The 21,286-nt window shown below is 33.3% G+C and overlaps 1 protein-coding gene across 6 annotated transcripts in view; it reads left to right on the top strand.

Annotated features, from left to right (window-relative positions):
* Wrn (WRN RecQ like helicase) overlaps positions 1-21,286 on the top strand; it is a 178,186-nt gene that overhangs the window by 124,586 nt on the left and 32,314 nt on the right. For 4 of the 6 annotated variants that reach the window (XR_007108336.1, XM_047549835.1, XM_047549840.1 and 1 more), the window contains 6 exons: positions 1,879-2,020; positions 9,053-9,223; positions 9,300-9,397; positions 9,955-10,027; positions 11,060-11,136; positions 21,067-21,142. Coding sequence is in view for 5 of the 6 variants with exons in the window: in XM_047549835.1 (XP_047405791.1) it covers positions 1,879-2,020; positions 9,053-9,223; positions 9,300-9,397; positions 9,955-10,027; positions 11,060-11,136; positions 21,067-21,142 (637 nt within the window). In the remaining variant the exon portion in view is untranslated. The remainder of the gene's footprint in view (positions 1-1,878; positions 2,021-9,052; positions 9,224-9,299; positions 9,398-9,954; positions 10,028-11,059; positions 11,137-21,066; positions 21,143-21,286) is intronic. The other 2 variants (XM_047549837.1, XM_047549838.1) reach the window with 2 other exon arrangements.

Raw genomic sequence — 21,286 nt, 5'->3', positions numbered from 1 at the left:
AAACCAAAAGGAAGTGGAAGGAAGGAAATAATAAAGATAAGTACTTAAAGTAGTGAAATAGAAAACAGAAAAATGGTAGAGAAAATCACTTTACTCAAAAGGTCATTATTTGTTAAGGTCAACAAAATCGAGAAAAACTGCTAGTAAGACTGACAGAAAAACGGAAAACAGATTTATTAGTAGCAGGCATGAAAGAGGGAATTTTGCTGCAGACCCAATAGATATTAACAGGGATAAGAATAAAACACTATGAACAACAACTCAGTATATATATTCAGTATTGTAGATGAAATTACTTAATTTGATTACTTTATAACTTCAAATTAACTACTGAGCTACATACAATGAAATAGATAAACCTGAATGGTCTCCCAACCATTTGAGAAAGTGAATTTCTTATTAACAGTCTCCAAAAATAAAATTTCTAGCCTAGAAGTCTTCAGTGACAAATTCTAGCAGACATTTAAAGAAGAAATGATATCAGTTCTACAGTATGGTTCCATTTATATGATATTCTCTGAAACTTGTAACTAAACTGTAGGGATGAAGAAAGATCAGCAGTTGCCAGAGGTGAGGGGGAGGGAGAAGGTACATAAAATGGTAGACAGAGGAGTCTTTTGGAGTGATGGATTTGTTTTGTGTCCTGATTGTGGTGAGAGTTAGATGAATCTATGTATATGAATCCATGAAAATTGTCGAATTTCACACAAATATGACTAATGTAATTATATACTGATCGAAAAATTAAAACAAATGGTACACCTGCTTGGGTTAGCTGTTTTCTGACCAGAATGCAGTTGATTTAGAAGTAAATTAGAAGATAAAAAAATTCTTATGCATCTGGAAATTTTAAATAACATTTTTTTTTTTTTTTTTTTTTTTTTTTTTTTGCGGTGCTTGGGATCGAACCCAGGGCCTTGTGCTTGCAAGGCGAGCACTCTACCAATTGAGATATCTCCCCAGCCCTTTTTAAATAACTTAATCAAAGAAAAATCAAACTGGAAATTTAAAAAATTTTAGAATTTATTGATAAGTATATTAAAAACCAATAAGATGTAATACAGGTAGTTCTTTATGGGAATTTGATAGCTTTAGTTAACTCTTATTAGCAGAGTAATCATCCTACTAAAGAGGTAATCATCCTACTAAAGGGGTTAGAATAGGAGAATAAGCCTAAAACAGTTTTTTTCCCCTCCCTCCAAACATTATTTTATCTGGAATGTTGAATGCATTCTTACTGCTCTTTCAAAGATACCAATTGAATTAGGTAGTTGAACTATATTAGTTGATTTTTCCTAAGGATTTTTTTTTGTTCTCATCCTAAAAAAATTCTCACTTGTATTAGTAAAAGTTTCAAATAAACCCGAAGGATGATTTATAAATTTAACTCCTAGATGTATTTAAATGAAGGGTTTATAATCTGTCGTAATTTATAGTTTAAATTTAAGTTAGAGTTTAAACTAACAATTTATTGGATAGGAGATTTTCTTTTTAAGTTAAAAATTTTCTTTTGCAACAACTTTTTTTCCAACAAAACCTATAATGAAAGTCCAATGTTCATATAATTGATCAAGTGGAACTGTTGTACTTTCTTGAACTTCTTAGTCTTCTTCCATCTAAAGTCTGAGACACTTGCCATGAAACTTGGTTTCTTAGGGCACTAGAGGGGAACCATTAGCATAACATTCTGGGATGCTGTATTATAGTTTATTTTTCATGTTTAAGATATTTCACATGCTCTTGGCTGTATAAACTTTGTATCCTATGAAGGAGTTGACACATTTGAGATATTTTTTACTTGACTAATTGTTAAATCTTTTTATTTCTTGAGGTATGTACTTTGTCTATGCTGTCTTAATAATTATTGTTTTTATTCAGATTGAATCATGGTGATTCTAGTAATGACTCAGATGATACATCACAGGACTTTGGTCCACAAGCATTCCAGCTCTTATCTGCTGTGGGCATCTTAGAGGAAAAGTTTGGAATTGGGGTTCCAATTTTATTTCTCCGAGGATCTGTAAGTATATGTGAATGACCTTCTTAGTTCTTTTTTTTTTTTTTTTTTGACTCTGTTATGCTTCCTTTAGAGGTTTATTGTGTTATGATTGTAGCTTTGATTTTAGGTGAATTATTAGAAATGCAGGAAATCTCATTAATTTACATTTAAGCCCTGCAATTTGTTACCTTTGACTGAACATGTGTGTGTCACATCTATTGTTGTTTTGATGTTCCAAGCTTATGTTCAACTTTGCATCTCAGTCTGAAGTATTATATTAGTTTATTACATTGCAGTTAGGTGAATCCCTAGACTGATCTTTCTTAGGATAATTAAGGAAAGTTAACTTTCATTATCAGGGGGATGGTAGAACAAATTTGTGTTTTTTGGCATCCAGGAAACTATTAAATTGAGCAAAACTGTAGTTTGGGGGTTATTTTGTGAAAGTTTTAGTTCATAACAATATTTGGCAGCTTATGTTTTTTTTTTTCCTCTTTTATTTCCTACCAGAATTATTTAAAATTCCAAGAAAAAAATTTTGACTTTACTTGTGTTTTGTAAAATAAAATATGATTTTATTCCTGATAAAATAAAACTAAGTAGTCTCTATTGATACTAGTTGACTAAACCAAGAGTGGAAGATAGGATACTTTATAATTATGCACATTTATTTAAAATATTCTTTAAAATTCTTATTTTGTATGTAGAATTTATAAAATAATTTTAGGAAAGTAGTTATTTGTTAAATAGTAAAATGCTCCTTATAAATATTTTTTTAGTTTTTATTTTGTTTAGAAAGGAACCTGTTAACTTAGTTAAGAAATATTTTTAATGAAATATGTTGAAAATATATTAGCTTTTCATTTACTGATACTTTAATATTCTGAATGGTGTTTAAAATTTTATTTTTAAATCACAAGTTTGATCAGAAATTTATTAGAAGTATCACCTAAATAACTTTGTTTTAACTCCTATGGGTGATACTATATTTTTTATATAAAAAAAAACTTCAGTTGCATGAGATAGCTTAAATATAATTTTTATAGATCTCATTTATATTTTGTAACCTTTAACCTTTATATCCCAGATGAATGTATAACTTAAAAACATTATCCTTGTTTTAATTTGGTATAATCCAGTGGTATCCAGTATCAATAAATAAGTTTAAGTGGGCTCCTAGACCAACTTCAACTGGTCACAAGAGGGATCAGATTTCACCTATTATTTGAAAACCAAGTCAGACCTTTTATACTGACAGTGTCTTTAGGGAGTTCTCAAATTAAAAAGTTTATCCTTTATGAAATTTTATACTACCCTTGCTAGATAAAAGTGTGAAACTTTTTAAGAAGTACTACTTAATGAAAATTTAGAGACACTAACTGCAGGGAAAATGAGGCAAGTTCCCCATCCACCCCCCATTTCAGTGATCTTGCTTTCTACTGGGATATTATTTAAAAAATCATAATTGTAATACCTTTGAGAATTGTTCCCCTTAACCAATTTAGGATACATTAATATCTTTGTAGATAATTTTGATCTGTAAAATGATGTGTCTTAAACTGAGAATGTTTGGAGTTTTTTAAGGAAATAATGTATGTGTATAAATATATAACAAATGCAGTTTCAGCAGTACATGATTCTACTCTCTTACACAAGATTTGCTAAATAACAAACATTTATGCAACTTATTTACAAATTTGTAAGTGGAGTTTAAAATTTTGTTTTAAAGGACATGTTATATTAGAAACTAAATCATCATAGTATTGCTTAAAGAACTTTGTTTTAAGTTGTTCACCATCTAAAAAATTTTAAACCCCCTATGTGGATATAGACAAGATATGCAGTGGCCTTAATTTTATAGATTAGAAAATGGAAACATAATCATTAATCTGTATAAGAAAGATTAAGTGAAACTTCTTTTCCTGATCACATTATTAACATGCCCTAACATTAGATAACAGTTTGGATAAAAGTTGATTTTACCTAGGCAGCCATTGGAACTATTGGTAAGTTTTAATCAAACTCTAATTTTCAAAGTACCTAACAGTAAAGGACTATCCTTTGATTTTTCTTGACAACCAGTTTCATCTGATTGAAATATATTCCTAGAGATAACTATTGTTACTTTGTCCTATGATTTTATTTTACATAGATTAACAGCTCAAAATGACTTTGTGAAGCCCTAAAGTAGTAACTGTGAGCCTCTTTTGCTTGTAGGAACTGAGAAAGAGCCTCTGTGTGTGTGTGTCTGTGTGTGAGATATTTAATAGAAGCTCTGGGCATATTTTGTACCCTAAGAACGTAAACTTAGAAATTAAAGCTTCTTGGGTTGAAGTTTTCAGCTATTTTTCCACTAGCTATTAAACATCTATTTTTGTGTAAGGCATTATATTATATTTTGTAGTATATCCAAAGTTGAATTAGATGAGACTTATGATCTAGTATAGAAAAGGTACTTGGGAAGAAATAAGTATAGTATAGAAAGAAGTAAAGGATATATGAACAGATTGAAGTTCTGGGGAGAGTGTTCTTAGGGGAATAGAAAAGTCTTTATGACGATTTCATTGGAGCTTTCTATTTTATAGGTGATAGAGTAGATTTTTGAGAGGTATAGTTTATTTGGACATTTGGAGATAGAATGAAGGAGGAAGGGTGGAGAACAATGCTTCTCCCAGCAGAAAGAATTACTATAAAAGCAATTGTGAGTTTTAAAGAAGTTAATTTGGAAAAGTGGCAAGATTTTTATATTTTGTTTTTCTCTATTAGATACTGGGACAGAGAATTATTTATCAGAAACTCATATTTCAGGTGGTATACACTGGCTAGTCAGTTCTCTTTATTCCAATTCTTATTCATCAATTAGATTTCCACACCCAAAGATATGCCTTAGTTTTGTTGACCCTTGTTTTTCCAATCTAATTTTCAAAGGAAAATAATGAGATGAAAATTTCCTTTTTCAGACTACATCCCATAGAAGTGTAGATTCTTGATGCCAAAAGTTGTCAAAAGGACTGTTTGGCACTATAATTTTATTTTATTCTAGTTGAAAGGTAGTTTTAAAATGACTTGGTCTTGGCCATACTGTTACTTTGTGCCAGAATCAGGAAGGACAAACAGCTTTCCTGACAGTGCCTTTTGTGTTTATTATGCTTATTAAATACAGTTCTAGATTTATATTTTTAAATCGAATGATACACAGATAATAGAATTTGTTGTTGGTTGACAAGTGATTTATGTATAAAATTGTGTCCTCCTTAAAAATCAATGCTCAAATCCCTTTATTCTCTCAATAGCAACTTTCCCATTCCAAGCAGTATCTGACAGTAGAAAACCTGGAAAGTTAAGTTAACTGGAACACTTAAGCAATTAATGGAGGATTCCTTGCTCATTGTGAGAAATCATAAACATTTGTTGTTGAAAGTTCTTACTGTATTTCACTTTAATTCTGTTTTTTTTTTTTTTTAAGTTACTTGGTTCCATTTAGGTTTCTAATTGAAAAGGGAATATATGATTTCTTTAAAAACAAAAATGCTTTTTATCAAAGAACAGAGATACTTTATTCCCTGCATGGCTATTACCATGGAAACAAGACAGCATAAATTTATTCACATAGTACTCAGTATTTACAATGATTATTAATCATAAAGGGAAAAGACAGTTACTCCTGACTAACCAGGAAGTCTTATTACTTCATACTTGTAGATGTACACAAATTCAGTTTTTTTCTGCTTAGGAAAGGAAAATCTGTAAGAGTAATTTTTAGTGTCTAGAGAACTAGAAAGTGCTAGTTAGGCAACTTAATACCTTTGGTGTTACTAGTTTATAAGCAGTAGAATATCCTACAATAAAGATGAGCCCCATAGCAGATGTATAGGACTGTTAGCAAGTTTTCCAGAGGAGACCAATACTGTTAGATTAGGAAATTCAGGTTGAGTTAAAGGATCAGTGGTTAACTAATAAAAAGAAAGTTAATATTACTGAGACAGGATTTGTCCTACTTACTCACTTAATCTGTATAATATCCCCAAGACATAGAAACTATTATACTCGTGTATCAAGTCAGGCCATGGAAGCATAGTTAAGTAACTTGCCAGAGCAGTGACTTAAACCCAGGTAATCTAACTCAAGAGCCTACCTATATATCTATATTGGTTGTGTGTGTATGTGTGTGTGCATGCATGCAGAGTGCATGTAAAACTAATAAAAATTTGGAACTAGTTGTCTGGAGACCTGTGTTCTAATCCTAGCTGTAGTACAAAGACACAGTGGGACATGGCATAGCATGTTTGAACCTCTAATTATTTGTTAGCAATATAAGAAAAAGTGACTTAAGATAGATCAAACAGATGCAATTTTCCTTTTAGTTTTGAAATTCTATGATATTTTCTTTTACTTCATTAATTTTTCTAAATAAATTTTATTGTGTCTATTTTTAAGGTAAACAGCATGATATTTTGGGGTACATAAATATAATAAAATAGTTCCTGGAGTGAAGCAAAATAATGTATCCATCATCTCAACATAATTACCAACTTTTTATTTGTTTTTGTGGCGAGAGTAGCTACAATCTATTCATTTAACAGGAATCCCAAATATAATAGTGTTTTATTAACTATAGTCCTCATTTTATACTTGAGGTTTTTAAATTTGTTTATCCTACATATATGATGTTTGATTACAACAGTCTATTCAAATCAACCCAAGGTGAGTGTTAGCATAGACAAAGATTGTGGATAAGAAAAAAAGGTGCCATGTTTTACCTAGTTGTTTTATTTTGCTAAATCTTGTTCTAATAACACTTTTATAAATATAATCATCATGCTACTAAAATTCGTTACTTAGCTGTTTTAATAAGACGTCTATTTTTATTTTAAAAATTTAATAGAGAGCAGTTACAGACTGTTAACTGCTCCTGTTGGAAACATTTATTTGTATCCCAGTATCTAGGCACTGATGCCTCTGTCTCTGGTAGGAACTTATCCTCCTTTACTTTGTTTCATCTAGCTTCCTTTTTATGAGGGCTATACCATATTTAGGCTATTTTGGAAATCTATGCCTTAGAAATGGTAGTAAATGACATAAATGTGTAAACAAACCTGTTTAGAATTCACATTTTTGGGCTGGGGAGATAGCTGGGTTTGATCCCCAGCACCGCAAAAAAAAAAAAAAAAAAAAAAAAAGAATTCACGTTTTTAGCATTACAAAATGATAACCCTGTAACCATTATGTTCTCATTAGTTGGATAAAGCTAGTACATTTTTAATAGAGCCTTACAGTTCCCTGAATTATGTCTTTTGCAACTTATCCTAGATATTCTTTTAATTTTGACCCCTGGATTTGTATATACATTGGTTGTTAAACTTTCATAGATGAAATGTAAAACTGTTGAATTATCTTCCCAATTCTAAAATTTTAGGCTGCATGTTATATCAAAGTATTTATAATATAATCACCTCTTCACATATTGAAGGGATGTATATTTTTTATAGCATAAATATAACCTAAAATATAGTACTTGTATTAGAAAGCTAATGATCATTCTAGTTAATTTAAACAGAAAGCGTATTAAGTGACTTAGGAAATTATTGACAAGGTTACTTTGCAAAGTAGTCCGTCAAAGGAACAGCTATCTCTTCTGTGACCAGGAAGCTCTCAATTTGGTAAGCTACTGCTCTGATACTTTACTCCAAATTGCACTGAACTGGAAGCCATAGCACTTGGGAAGGTTCTGTTTTTGCTGGCTCTGAGAACCACAATGTGCTTGCTATAATCTCTATCAACAAAATGAATGCTTCTTGATACTTACAAAGGTAATAGTTGTTTGCTGGGTTCCTTGCTAATGTTCATAAAAAACAAACCTCTGCAATTATATATTATCTACAAACTAGTAGAGGAATAGCTTTTGCCTCACACTTAGCTTTTGCATATCATGCAAATATACATCTGATGAGCAGAACTTAAATCATATCCAGAGCCCTGTCTGAAAGAGTTTCAGAAATAGTGTTTGTGACTTCCAAGATTAGGCAGTAGAAGTGGATTGAGGTTAAGATGACCCTTGAATTATAATCTGCCATATTCACCTCAAGTACATTAGACAGGAATAATTGTCTATAAAGCATTCTGTTCATATATTACCATATACATTTAAACTGATATTTAAATGTACAGGATGAATGAAAGAGGCAGAAAGAGGGTGATGTGAATGGAAAAGTACTTTATAGGGAGTGTAGGTGGGTAGAGACCTCTCTGTTAGAGGATAAGCAAATTGCATATGACAGGCTAAATTTCCCAGTGTTTCTAGAACTTGTTGCTGTGAAGGATCTCCTGTAAGAATTCTCTCATCACTTAGGGGAAAATACCTTAAAAAATCAACTGTTTAGCATGCACTTGTTTTCCTTGTTATATCTTAGTGAAGCAAATAAATCATAAATGATTAAATAAGCTGTATAGGATATAATGAAGAAATGCACAGTAAAAACAACCATGCATGGAAGACATGAATTGTTACAGGACTATTGTGTCACATTGTCTTTTAACACTCATTGTTCTGAACTTGATCTGTAGATTGTGATCATCTTTTTAAACAATAATGTATGTTGTTCGAAGGTCTAAAGAGCAGAGATTAAATATTCTAAACACATATTTAAACCAATACATTGGGAAGTATTGGTTTATCAGTTATATGTGACAATTTCTGTGCTTATTTAAAATATAAAAGGAATACCATATATAAGTTGGATACTCAGAACAAGCAGGATGGGTATAAAAGTTTTATAGGGGCCTGGGGTTATAGCTCAGTGGTAGAGTGCTTGCCCTACCAGGTGTGAGGCCCTGGGTTTGCTCCTCAGCACCACATAAAGATAAATAAAGAAAATAAAGGTATTGTGTCCATCTGCAACTAAAAAAGTTTAAAAATTTACTTTAAAAGTTTAAAAATTGTTAAGGTTGAATTTTTTTGGTTAAATTCAAAGAATCAATGAATGGGTTTGTTTTTTATTTAGTCTATTTAATTGAATAGGCATTTTTAGATATTAATTTTATTCCTGATTTCAGAGTTCTCAGCGTATTGCAGATAAATATCGTAGTCACAGTTTTTTTGGCACTGGTAAGGATCAAACAGAAAGTTGGTGGAAGGCCTTTTCCCGTCACCTCATAACTGAAGGATTTTTGGTAGAAGTTCCCGGGCATAACAAATTTGCAAAGATTTGCACCCTTACGAAAAAGGTAAACAGTATAGAAGTCTACCTGTTTCACTTAATTTTTCTCAACTATGCATTAAGATTATTTTTGCTTTCAATAGGGTAGAAATTGGCTTGATAAAGCCAATACAGAATCTCCTCAGAGTCTTATCCTTCAAGCTAATGAAGAGTTGTGTCCAAGGAAGTTTCTTCTGCCAAGGTTCACTTTTCAGTTTTTATTTTTTCCCTGTTAACTTATGAGTTCTTGATGTTGTTGTTGCTGTTTCAATGATTCAAATTATACCAATTTTAGGTACCACTCAGGTAAAATGAGTTGCCTGTTTTTGCATATTTACTTTAGTTAATTTGGAGGAAAGGGAATCTGGGGAAAAGATAAATCACAGAATATTTTCTTGGTCGATGGGAAGTAGCTGATCATTAGAAAACATCTTTCCCATTGATTAAGTAGCATTGAAATGAATGCTGAAGAATTCATATACCACATTTCCTTCTGATGTGTAGAAGGTGGGAAGGTAATGAACTTATTGCCTACTTTTTAATACCTTTGCATGTTATTGGTTCTGTATCATTTTTTTCTTTAAAACATCTTTCTTTTCTGTGAAAAGAAATCACTTTTAAAAGTCATCCGGGTAATTTTAAAAGAAAGGGTAATAAAATCTCATCTGCTATTCTGAGAGAGTGGGGGTGGGTATGATGATTCACGATTAGATAATTGCATTTTCACATTTGAGATAATTTAATTTTACTATTTTTCAGTTCTAAGACTGTATCTTTAGGCACTGAACAGCATTCTTCTAATCAAATACCAATTGAATTAACTGCAGAGAAGGTTTGTTTTAAAGAGGTGGTTCTTATTTATTTCTTTTTTTTATTGATGCTACTCTCGTTTTAAAACATTATATTAATTCCCCTTTATATAAAGAAGAAAATGCACATATAACAAATCATGAATTGAAAAAAAATGATATGAACAGAGTAAAACCTGATACGTGATTTCTGGAGCTATTAGAAGAATTAGAAGTATTTGAGGAAAAAAACTTAGTTTGATTCTTTTAAAACTATTTGGTAACTAATTTAGCTTAGAGTTTTCATATATTTATAATACGGTTGATAGAAAAATAGCTTACTTCCTAAATATTCTCATTAAAGCTACACTACTCGCATGCACACACGCACACACACGCGCGCACACACACACACACACATACACTCTCTCTCTTGCTTGCTTTGTTGGGATCTTAGAAAGCTATTGCAGATTAAGGACTTAACTCACAGGTGGACATTAGCTAATTAGAATGTGGAAAGTGGACACGTAGGTGAATTAAGCTTTCTAGTGTACTTTTTCTGCTTTATTAAAGTATTCAGAATGTAATTGCATCAGTTTTGTGACTTGGCCTCTTACTATGTTTTAGAATATTCTTTTGATCATTTAGCAGTTTTGGAGCAGTGGAACATTTGGTTGTATTTTTGTGTTTTATTTTTTTGGTACTGGGGATTAAACCTAGGGCCTTGATCATACTAGGCAAGTGGTCTGCTACTGAGCTACATACCTAGCTTTTTTATTTTGAGATGAGGCCTCACTAAGTTGCTGGCCTTGACCTTGTGATCCTCCTGCTGCAAGCCTTCAGAATAGCTGGGATTATAGGAGTGTGCCTTTGCACCTGGCTATTAAGTTGTATTTTTAATTGCCTTTAGAATTTTAGAAGTTGATAGTTTGAGAGCTTATTTTCAATTGATTTATTTAATGATCTAGTCAGTCAAGAGGACAGATTGTCATTCCGTGATTTCGTACCTTTTTTCTTTGTATTTAAAGTTTTTTTTGAAACTTCTAATTTTTTAAATACCTTTATGTGTTTAAAAGCAGTCTGACTTGGAGAGGACGTCTTCTTCCAAAGCACTTGCTAACATTTCTTCTGGGAGTAACATTCCTAAAAAAAGGTACAGCGTTCTAAATATTTATTTTCTATAGTTACATTATCACCACTACTTTCCTTTCTTTCCTGAAGAAAAAGGACTATCACATGTTGGCTATTGCATTGACAGAAGGAAGTTAAAGCATAAGCTTCCAGTTCCATAATTATTAAAGTAGACCCATACAAAGGTAGTATCAATTTAATAGGTACCATTTCTTGGGTATTATTGTTCGCCAGATTCTATGTTAAATGCTAAGCACTTCATATGTAATACCTCATTCAATTCTTACAATAGTCTATGAGTTAGCACTCCTGTTATTTATGTCCATCTTATAGTTGAAGATACCAAGGGTTAAGAGGTTAATTTGTTGAAGAGCATATAGCAAATGGCAAAGATGACTTTTAAATCTTTATTTGTATATACCTAGCTTTAACCACTATTATTATATTTGTATGAAATATACCCACTTCATTTGCAAAAAAAGATATAATGGCAACATAAACTGGTGAACATAAAAGTTGAGAGAGAATAAAGATATTATACTTGTTGAACATTTAGGCTTACTATTTGATTTGCTGACTTAAAGAGTGGGAAGTGTGCAAATTCCAGAGTTTCTGAGTGTTATGGGGTGCAACTTAAGAACAGACCGATCACCACTGAGAAGTCCAAATTTGAGAGTCTTTATTAAGCCGGCCAGCTGACTGTCTCACACAATGCCCCAAAAAATAGCTGTTGGGAGAACAGCCCCAACCACAGGGTTGTAGGGGTTCTTATATCAAAAATCACATTAATCATAAATGTCTGTTGCTATGATTTGAAATTACACATTAACATCATGAGATCATGGACAGAGGGGGAAGTGGGTCAAAATGACCCTTACCTAGGTACAAACTAAAGAATGGTTACTAACATCTACACAATCACTGTTCACATGGTACATTGTTTAGGAGCAATAGGAATCAAAAGAGAGCAATTCTTTACTACATAGGAGTTGCCACTGTATACTATTAAACATGTCACACCAAGTAACTGATGATGGGCACAGAGGCGGGGTGTTCCCATGGGAGAAGCTTATTTCCTATATAACATGGAGTCTCAGAGCAAAATGGAGTCTGTTTAGTCATTTTCCTTAGAGTCTGGCCTATAACATTCTCATGGTGTCAGATCTGTCAGCCCATCACATTCCCCACTGGTTTTTTGTACATAATCAAATCATTGATTTATTAGTAGTATATAGGTGATTATAGTGAGTGTGCAACACCATTAGTTTAACAGACTGGATTCTATCTCTGACATATTTAAGTCCAAATCTATTTGTCTACTTAAAGTTTTGAAATTCTGGTTTCCAGTAATCAGGGCAGTGGTTCCTACAGCTGTGGAGCCCACTATACCTATTCCCACTAGGAGTGGAACTAAGACAGGGGCCACTTGTTTAGATATTAGTCCCATATGTTTTCTTATTTCCTCTTTATCATAATAGTACACCTGGGGAATGATGTGAACAGTAACACAGAATTTATCCCATTTGGTAATCTCAAAAAGTTGAAGGGCTAAGCATGGAGTTATTCCTGACAGTTCAAGCAAGAGAAAAAACATGTTTAACATTTTTTTAGTCTTATCTTTAGATGGTGGTTGGGGTCTCTGAGGGCTGTCCATTTTTGTGTTGTCTTGACTCGGATGTGATGAGTCCATGTTGTGAGTAAGGTCCCTTCCATTTCAGCCGGGTGTTAGTCCTTTCTGGAACAATTTGATGTAGACATAGTCTTCTGACTGAAATGGGTGTTGGAAATCAGTGGTCTCTTGGGGCTGGTTCTCTCTTAAGTTGAACCTGTTGGAGAGACTTAACACCAGGTTAGAACAGGAGCAGGTTCTTGGTAAGGGTGGAAGAAGGGCTCTGAAAGCATTAACATTTTAATCTCTCAGAGGTCATTTGCCTCCAACTTTCTGGACCCAAACTGGCCCTTATTTTTGTGATTTAGCCCAATTTACTTATCTATATTGACTGTCTTTTTAAAATTTTTATTATTAACCTTCTAATTTTAGGGACTTTTTACTGCTGTAAGGAAAAAGGGCGATGACCACTCTTGCTGCTTCGAGCTGAGAGGGGGGCGATGTGGGGTTGGGCAAGCAGTAAAAAGTTCCTTTCTAGGGGTAAAAGTCTTGTTCTATAAAAGAAACAAAAAACCATGAGTACAAAATAAATAGCATCTAGAACATGTCAATGAATATCATGAAGCTGATAGAAATTAATAATCTCTTACCAGGAGGTGGAAGAGCTGAGAGATTGTTCCCATAAAAAGGCCTAACAAAGTCTAACAAGACTGGAGAGGATAAGGCCATAATTGTAAATCTTTAAACTGTTGGCGTTATCAGGAATGTAAGCACAACGTTTAGTTAGGTTACTCAATGTCATCTGATTTTTGTAAAATATCTTTTTACTGGCATGATCTTTTTGTTTAGTAGAGATCCCTTTGTTTTTGTTACCTCCAGTTTTATTTATTTTGGGGGCTAACACAAGTGTACATCTTAAGTTACATGAAAATAACTATTGTTTTATTTTTAAAATGTCCAGGAATGACTGTGTTTTGGTTTTAACTGTGTTGCTAGGTGTTTAAGACCAAGCTTGTCAAATTGACCTTGTTCCTATCTACTGTTAAGAGTCAGCTGAGTTCCCACAGGGGTCACTCTTGGGGAACTTGAGAGCAGCTTCTTAGCTCCTTTAGTGCCATTCACCTGGTAGGGTCTCCTTGATAAGGTGGCTTCCTTTTAGGGATGTCTCCCTTTCCCAAGGACCCTCCTCTGCAGCAGGTACACTGATTGGCTTCTTATCTTCTAGTGGTCACATCAACTACCTGATCGGAAGTTTGTGGCCCAGAGTTGCAAAGCTCCTTAGAGAAGTTCTCTTGTTCCCTGGGTTTAGGCTGACTCTGAGGGCAAGAGCCAAATATTGTTTCTCTTTGACCCCTTTATTTTAATCTCAATCTTTAGGTTTTGATCTTAAACATCCAGCAAGTCAGTTTCACCAGTCATACAGTAAGAGTACTGGGTTTTAACTTTAATGTCTATGACTTTATAGACCCACTTTTATTAAACTGGGGTCTATATTATCTGTCCTATAGGTGATGACTTATTATCACAAATTAATTTAGATTGTTCTTGAAGCAGCACTTCTGTAAAACATTAATCAGTCAACAGTTACAGAGTTTACAAGGAAAATACAAAATGAAATCCAAAGAAAGCTGAGAGAGCTTTTAGCTTTCCTTTTGTGTAGTAAAGTGGCAAAATGTTTTCCTGTTTCATGATATTAACTTTTAAACAGATCAGACTCTCATTATCTTTTAGAAATACATTTACATTTTTATCCCAGTGCAGAAGGTAACATAGGGTTCAGGTCCAGTTACAGAACACTAAATGATATAAACAAATCCCCAATAAAATTTCTTATTCTGATAAGTTTAAAATTACCATTACAACTTTAGGTGGAGAATACCAGCTTAATAAAATGTTCTTTTAAATCTTTAAAGACTTGTATACCTGGAAGATATGAACACATTTAATATATGAATAAGAATAATAGAATCATAATTACATTGATGTTTTTATATTAACCATGTTTAACTTTTACAGAAAATTTAGACTTTGTAATGTAATACAGTGCTCTAACAGTTGCTATTTAACCAGAGTTGTACAAACCCCCAATTTTTAAGACTAGTTGCTCTAGAGAATAAAATTTAACACACACAATGTTAAGAGTAAATTAATATTTTAAGAATTATTGGTCATTTCAGCGTATAGACTGAACTTTGGTTTATATCAGTACATTAATATTTGACCTTAGGAAAAACCTTGAATAGTTTAACTGTTGTGTTACTTACATATACATGTAAACCTTTCAAAATTTACTCTTAATTAACATTTTGTAATTACTTAGATACTCTTGTTGTTTACTTATATGTATTACAGTCTTATTTTATCACATAAAGACTTTTTTATCTAGAAACATTTTTATTAAATATATTTTTATATCTAAAACCTTGTAATGTTTTAATCTGTTGATCCCCTTTTAAAATTTATATTCTGAAACAATCTTTATAAATTTCTTAATTCAGATAAATTACTCCATTTTAATCCAATGAAATACTTTGTTACTTACTCTATTTAAATACAGTTGAAACTTTTGGACCCTTTATATAGAATAATACCTGTTAAGACTTTTAGTAATCTTGTTTTTAGTGATAACATAAAGTAAATTTAAACCCTTTTTTTATTTACCAATTTATGAAAACACCAAAAATGTTTTAAGTATGTTACCCTGTGGAATTTAAGGAGTTAAGAGTACTTATTGTTAATTTAGCAGTTAGCATTTTAACTTTCTAAACCAATCAGATGTCTCTAACAAACACATCCATGATCAATCCCATATATCTTAAATCTAATTTAGTTATTTTTTTTAAAAGTCAGGTTATCAGAGAATTATATTGAGCCATATCAGTCATTTCTTTCCTGTTGAAGAAAAACCTAGAAACAATGGATATTAGACATTTTATAAAATTAACATTTTATTTATTTTTTGACCACCTGGAAACAAAACTGTGTTAGTAACTTGAAAGCCATATTTTTGTTTACCCAATTTAAAAACCTTTTAAATCATGTAAATCAAAGCATTTGGATCCATTTTTTAAAATTTTAATTTATGAGCTCACGTGTTAATTTTGGTACCAAATATATGTAGACATGACAATACACTAGTGTACATATACATAAAATAAACAGATGAACAAAGACCTTATAGCTTATTTTTAAAACCCATTAGATTGAGAATTAACCCTTGTAAACTGGTCTTTGAATGAAACAGCATTAAGAAAACTTTATAGTTGGATAAAATAGGTCTGATAAAAAAATTAACCTAGGTGCACCAGATCGAAATTATGAATTAAAAAAAAATAGAATTTTTAAAAGTCTTTGGCCTCCATCCTAAATTGGTCCTTCTCATCAGAGATGAAAAGGAATTAAGAGAATATAGACAAAGGTTATGCCCTATCCCTCCCTGAAGGAGTTTCCCAAAGAGGCAGCAAGGGAGCTGTTTCCATTGGTCTTCTTGGGAGAGCCCCTTAGGTTGGGGTCTTGTTCAAACCAGTTTTCCTGGTCTCTTGGATAGCAGCCATCAAAATTTTAGCCTGGCATTTTGGTGGACCAACTCCAATAGTTAGAAGTTCCTATTGTCAGTAGTTCCTTCAGTGAACATGGTTAAAAACCCTTTTAACCATTTTTTCCCCCAAATATGATTATAAAACATTTGATCAAGATGTTCAGGCTGCCCAAAGACACTTTGGTGGTCCCCTGAGGGGGGCCATCTGACCTCGAAAGTTGGTCATTCTCTCTCACAGAATTTAGAGAGAGAAAAGACATTGCAGCAGGTTCCATAGTCACTGGCTCTCTTCTGGAATTCCTGGAAATTAGTTAACATGCACTGGAGGGGAGTACATGACTGACGTGAGGGAGACTGACCCATGCTTACACTTAAGGGCAACAAAAAAAACCAGAAAAGGACAAACAAACACAGAACAGATAAAACACCAAAGACACAGACAAGTGGCCACTCCAGATTCCAGACCAGAGGAACTGAGCAACGTCTTGCCAGTCCCAGACTCGGGAAGTAATGCTGCGTCCAGCCTTCCTCAGAGTCTCCAGATGCGGATCTGCCAGAAACACACTTACCGGTCCCTCAGGGGTGCAGAAACAGGTGACTCTCTCGGAGAATTTAGTTCAGTCCTGGTGTGGGGCTCCACAGACCGTACAGCCTGGGGCTGAGGAATGTCTCTCAGAGGCGTTCCCTAGGAGCAATGTTGTGGCCTTTCCCCTCCACGGGAGTTTCCAGGTCAGTGGTGAGCGGTGACTGCTCACCAGGTGGCGAGGATTTCGCTGGGGCCTCCAAATGTTATGGGGTGCAACTTAAGAACAGACCGATCACCACTGAGAAGTCCAAATTTGAGAGTCTTTATTAAGCTGGCCAGCTGACTGTCTCACACAATACCCCAAAATATAGCTGTTGGGAGAACAGCCCCAACCACAGGGTTGTAGGGGTTCTTATACCAAAAATCACATTAATCATAAATGTCTGTTGCTATGATTTGAAATTACACATTAACATCATGAGATCATGGACAGAGGGGGAAGTGGGTCAAAATGACCCTTACCTAGGTACAAACTAAAGAATGGTTACTAACATCCACACAATCACTGTTCACATGGTACATTGTTTAGGAGCAATAGGAATCAAAAGAGAGCAATTCTTTACTACATAGGAGTTGCCACTGTATACTATTAAACATGTCACACCAAGTAACTGATGATGGGCACAGAGGCAGGGTGTTCCCATGGGAGAAGCTTATTTCCTATATAACATGGAGTCTCAGAGCAAAATGGAGTCTGTTTAGTCATTTTCCTTAGAGTCTGGCCTATAACATTCTCATGGAGTCAAATCTGTCAGTTCATCACACTGAGGAAGGAGAATTTGAAAAACATGTCAGGGCCTGTGTTACACATACACAGTTTAAATGGACTGTGTTTACATTCATATCAGGTCAAAGTATATAAATGTGATCTATGATTGTTATGCACTTTCTGATGCTTTGCTCACTTTGATAACAGTACTTTGTGCTGACAAAATGTTTATCATAATACCAGTTTTCCATCCCAATAACTCCTTTTTGTTTGAATATGTGGAATGTAATTACCATTGTTTTATATGAACAGAAAGTATAAGGAGTATAAAAAAACAATATGTCCATTAAATATCCTGAAGCATTTCTTCATTTAAATATTTATTTTGTTTCGACTAGGCTGCTTCTTAGTTTGAGGTGCCATTTTAGGCTCTGAGATTCAGTGGGAAATAATGGAGACATGGTTACCAGCCCGTGCAGAGTTAATACTGTAATGGGATATGTAGGGAAGGGAACATAAAACTACAATCCAGGAAATAATATTTTGGAAACAATAGAGGCTTAAACAGGGCTTCCCAGAAGTGATACTTGAAGCTCAGGTAGAAGTCAATCAGGTGATGTGAGGGAAACTGTTCTAAGCAGGGGAACTGTCCACATGTAAAAAGCTGAAAGCAAATGAAGATATGAGCTCAGCAGTATTGCTAGAGATTACCTGGTCAGTAGGGAGTGGTAAAATTTAAGACTAGAGAATTAAATAGGGACCAGAATATCCAGTTTCTTCTAAGCGCTTGACTAGATCATAAAGGCAGTTAGGAATCTAAAGAAGTGTTTTGAACAGAACAGTGATGTGGTCAAAGCTCTACTTTTGAACAAGGGTTGACAGACTTTTCTGTAAAAGATCAGATAGTAAATACTTTAGTCATTGAAGGCCAAAACTTCTGTGACAGCTGCTCAGCTTTGCTCTTGTAGCCTCAAAGCAGCCACAGGTAATATGTGAAGGAATGAATGTGACCGTGTTCTAACGAAACCTTATTTATGGACACTGAAAATTAAAGTTTATATAATTTAACATGTTCCAGAATGATCTTTTGTATTTAAATCCATTTCAAAGTATAAAAGACACTTTCTTAGCTAAGGCCTTCCCAAACCAGATGGAGTTGGCCTGTGGACCACTGTGTGCAAACCCTTGATTAATCTGTTTATTGTGGAGGGAATAAATTGCAGGAGGGTTAGAGTTGTTGTAGAGACACAAACAAGGAGGTTATTACAGTGGTCTTTGCAAGAGGTGGTGGTAGCATAGAGGAGGGAAATGGCAATGGGCATGGAGAGACACAGACTTGTAAGATATTTGGACTTCTAAGAACTTGTTTTCTTCAGGGCTGGGGATTGAACTCAGAGCATCACACATGTGAGGCAAGCACTCTACCACTAAGCTTCACCCTTGTCCTGGCCATAGAATTGTTAGGACTCAGTGATTGAAAAAAATAGGCGGGTTAGGGTTAGACATACTTAATTTGGGATACCTGTGAAATGGTCTAGAAATGAATTTAAATTATAGATTCAGTGTATAGAAGCACACAGGGCAATTTTATTTTCATCAGATAATACATATGAAAAGTCAGTGGTACTTCAAGGTTTGTAACACAGCATGCCAATCCACTCCCTTCCCAGGCCTACTTAGCTCTCTGTTCTATAGAAGCTATCATTTTCCAGTCTTCCAGCTGATTTCTCTGGTACTTATCTTTGTATTTCTAAATGACATGCTCAGATACTATTTTATGACTTATCAATTTTAGAAATATTTTATTGAATTTCTGTCATGATAGGTTGCTTTCCTTCAGTCCTCCCCTCATAATTATGTTTTGGTCATATTAATAATTTATTTTTATATTATAGCCACACAAATATTTAAAACCAAACTACCTTTATTTTTCCTTATGTTAATGTCTTTTCTTCTTCCCTGATTTTAGTATTCTTTTTCTCCTATTTTCAATACTTTTTTGCTTGTTTGCTCTCTTGGAGAGTTCCTTTACTTTTTTATCACCTCCCATCTAGTGAACATTGAATTTTAGTTATCAAGTTTTTAATTGCTGAGAATTTTTGTTCTCTTTTTGTTTCTTTAATAACATATAACAGCATTTTCTTGTTTCATAAATATAGTATCTTCATTTATCTCTCTGATGGTATTCATTGTAGTTATTTTGAACCATTATTCTGTGAACTTGTAATGATTTTCTTAGTCAGCCCATTTTTTGTTGTTGTTGTTGTTGTGAAACTCTTTCTGTATGTATATCTGCCTCAGGGATATTACCCAGGATTTGGCCAGTATATATAAAAATAAAATTTCTTTTGTGAAATAGTTTAAAATCATTTTGCACTTTAGTATAAAGATTCTATAAATACTAACATAAAGGTTAATATGTAAAGCAAATTTATAATTTTCTTGATTAACCTGATAGTACTAATTCTTTGAACTGGAGTTATCTTTCTTCAGGTTCAAGTCTATTTATTGTAGTGATAGGATTTGATAATTAATACTTAATTTGATATTTGTGAAATCCTTTATACTAGAGTTTCTAAATTCTTATAACAGAGAAATCTATAAACATCTCTTAAATATCAAATATGTTCTCCCCTTAGTCCCCAAAAGCAGGAATTTATTTAAATGTGATAGCTCTTATGTAGACTTTCCTTTACAATTTCATTTTTATAAATATTTCTGTTTCCAATTAGTTTATCAATGAGAAATGCCTCTTGTAGAATATCTAGTTTGCTGCCTAGCATCTTTCATACCATGTTTCCTCATTAGGTATAGTCTTTTCCTCTTTTGAAGTGTCCAAAACAAAGCAGAATTACTTTTTTTTTGTTACTGGGTATTGAACTCAGGGGTTCTTTACCACTGAGTCTTATCCCCAGCCCTTTTTATTTTTTATTTTGAAACAGTGTCTCACTTAGTAGCTTAGGGCCTTGCTAAGTTGCTGAGACTAACCTCAAACTTGGCAATCCTCTTGCCTCAGCCTCCTGAGTTGCTGGGATTACAGGTATGTGCTACCAAGTCTGGCTACTTCTTTTTCTTTATACTTGTTTGATTTTGAAGAAAGTTCTGAATAATATTGTACTTCCCATCAACTGAAAATCAGTGATTTTACATCAAGAATTATAGATTGTGCCTGTATTAGTTAAGAAAAAAAATGTCATATGGATGGATAAGCAGTATTTTCTTTCAAAACATTTGTCTGAAGAGGAGGATAGGATAAATACTTTCCTTAAGTATACCAATTTTGTAGAGAACTGAAATTATAGTTTTAACTTTATCATTATAATGACTATATTTGTTCTGAAATAATTAATATCTGTCTGTTGCCATTTAAGTAACAATTACCCTCCTGGCATTGTTAAGAATAAATATTTGTACTAAGTTGGAATGTTATTCTCATTTTTGTGGGCCAAATAAAAATAAAATTAGGAGAAATAAAATTTTCTATTATTTGTTTATTTTTTAATATTTTAGTATCATGGTGCAGTCATCAGAAAAATCTTACAGTTTCTCAGATCCTGTTCTTTTGGCCCAAGAGCAACAGTCTGAGGTAAGGTTTTTGTGAAAGGGGGTAATTAGTTTATGAGAGGGGAGTTAGTATTCTATAATTGCTTAAAAATCTGCCAGTTTATTAAAAATTGTTCTTTAGGTAAGAATCTGAGATAGAGTTCAGTTTGTTTTTGTCTTAAGGGAA

Source organism: Sciurus carolinensis, chromosome 4, assembly GCF_902686445.1.
Source record: "Sciurus carolinensis chromosome 4, mSciCar1.2, whole genome shotgun sequence".
Lineage (NCBI taxonomy): Eukaryota > Metazoa > Chordata > Mammalia > Rodentia > Sciuridae > Sciurus > Sciurus carolinensis.
This window is presented reverse-complemented; position numbering and strand designations above follow the sequence as displayed.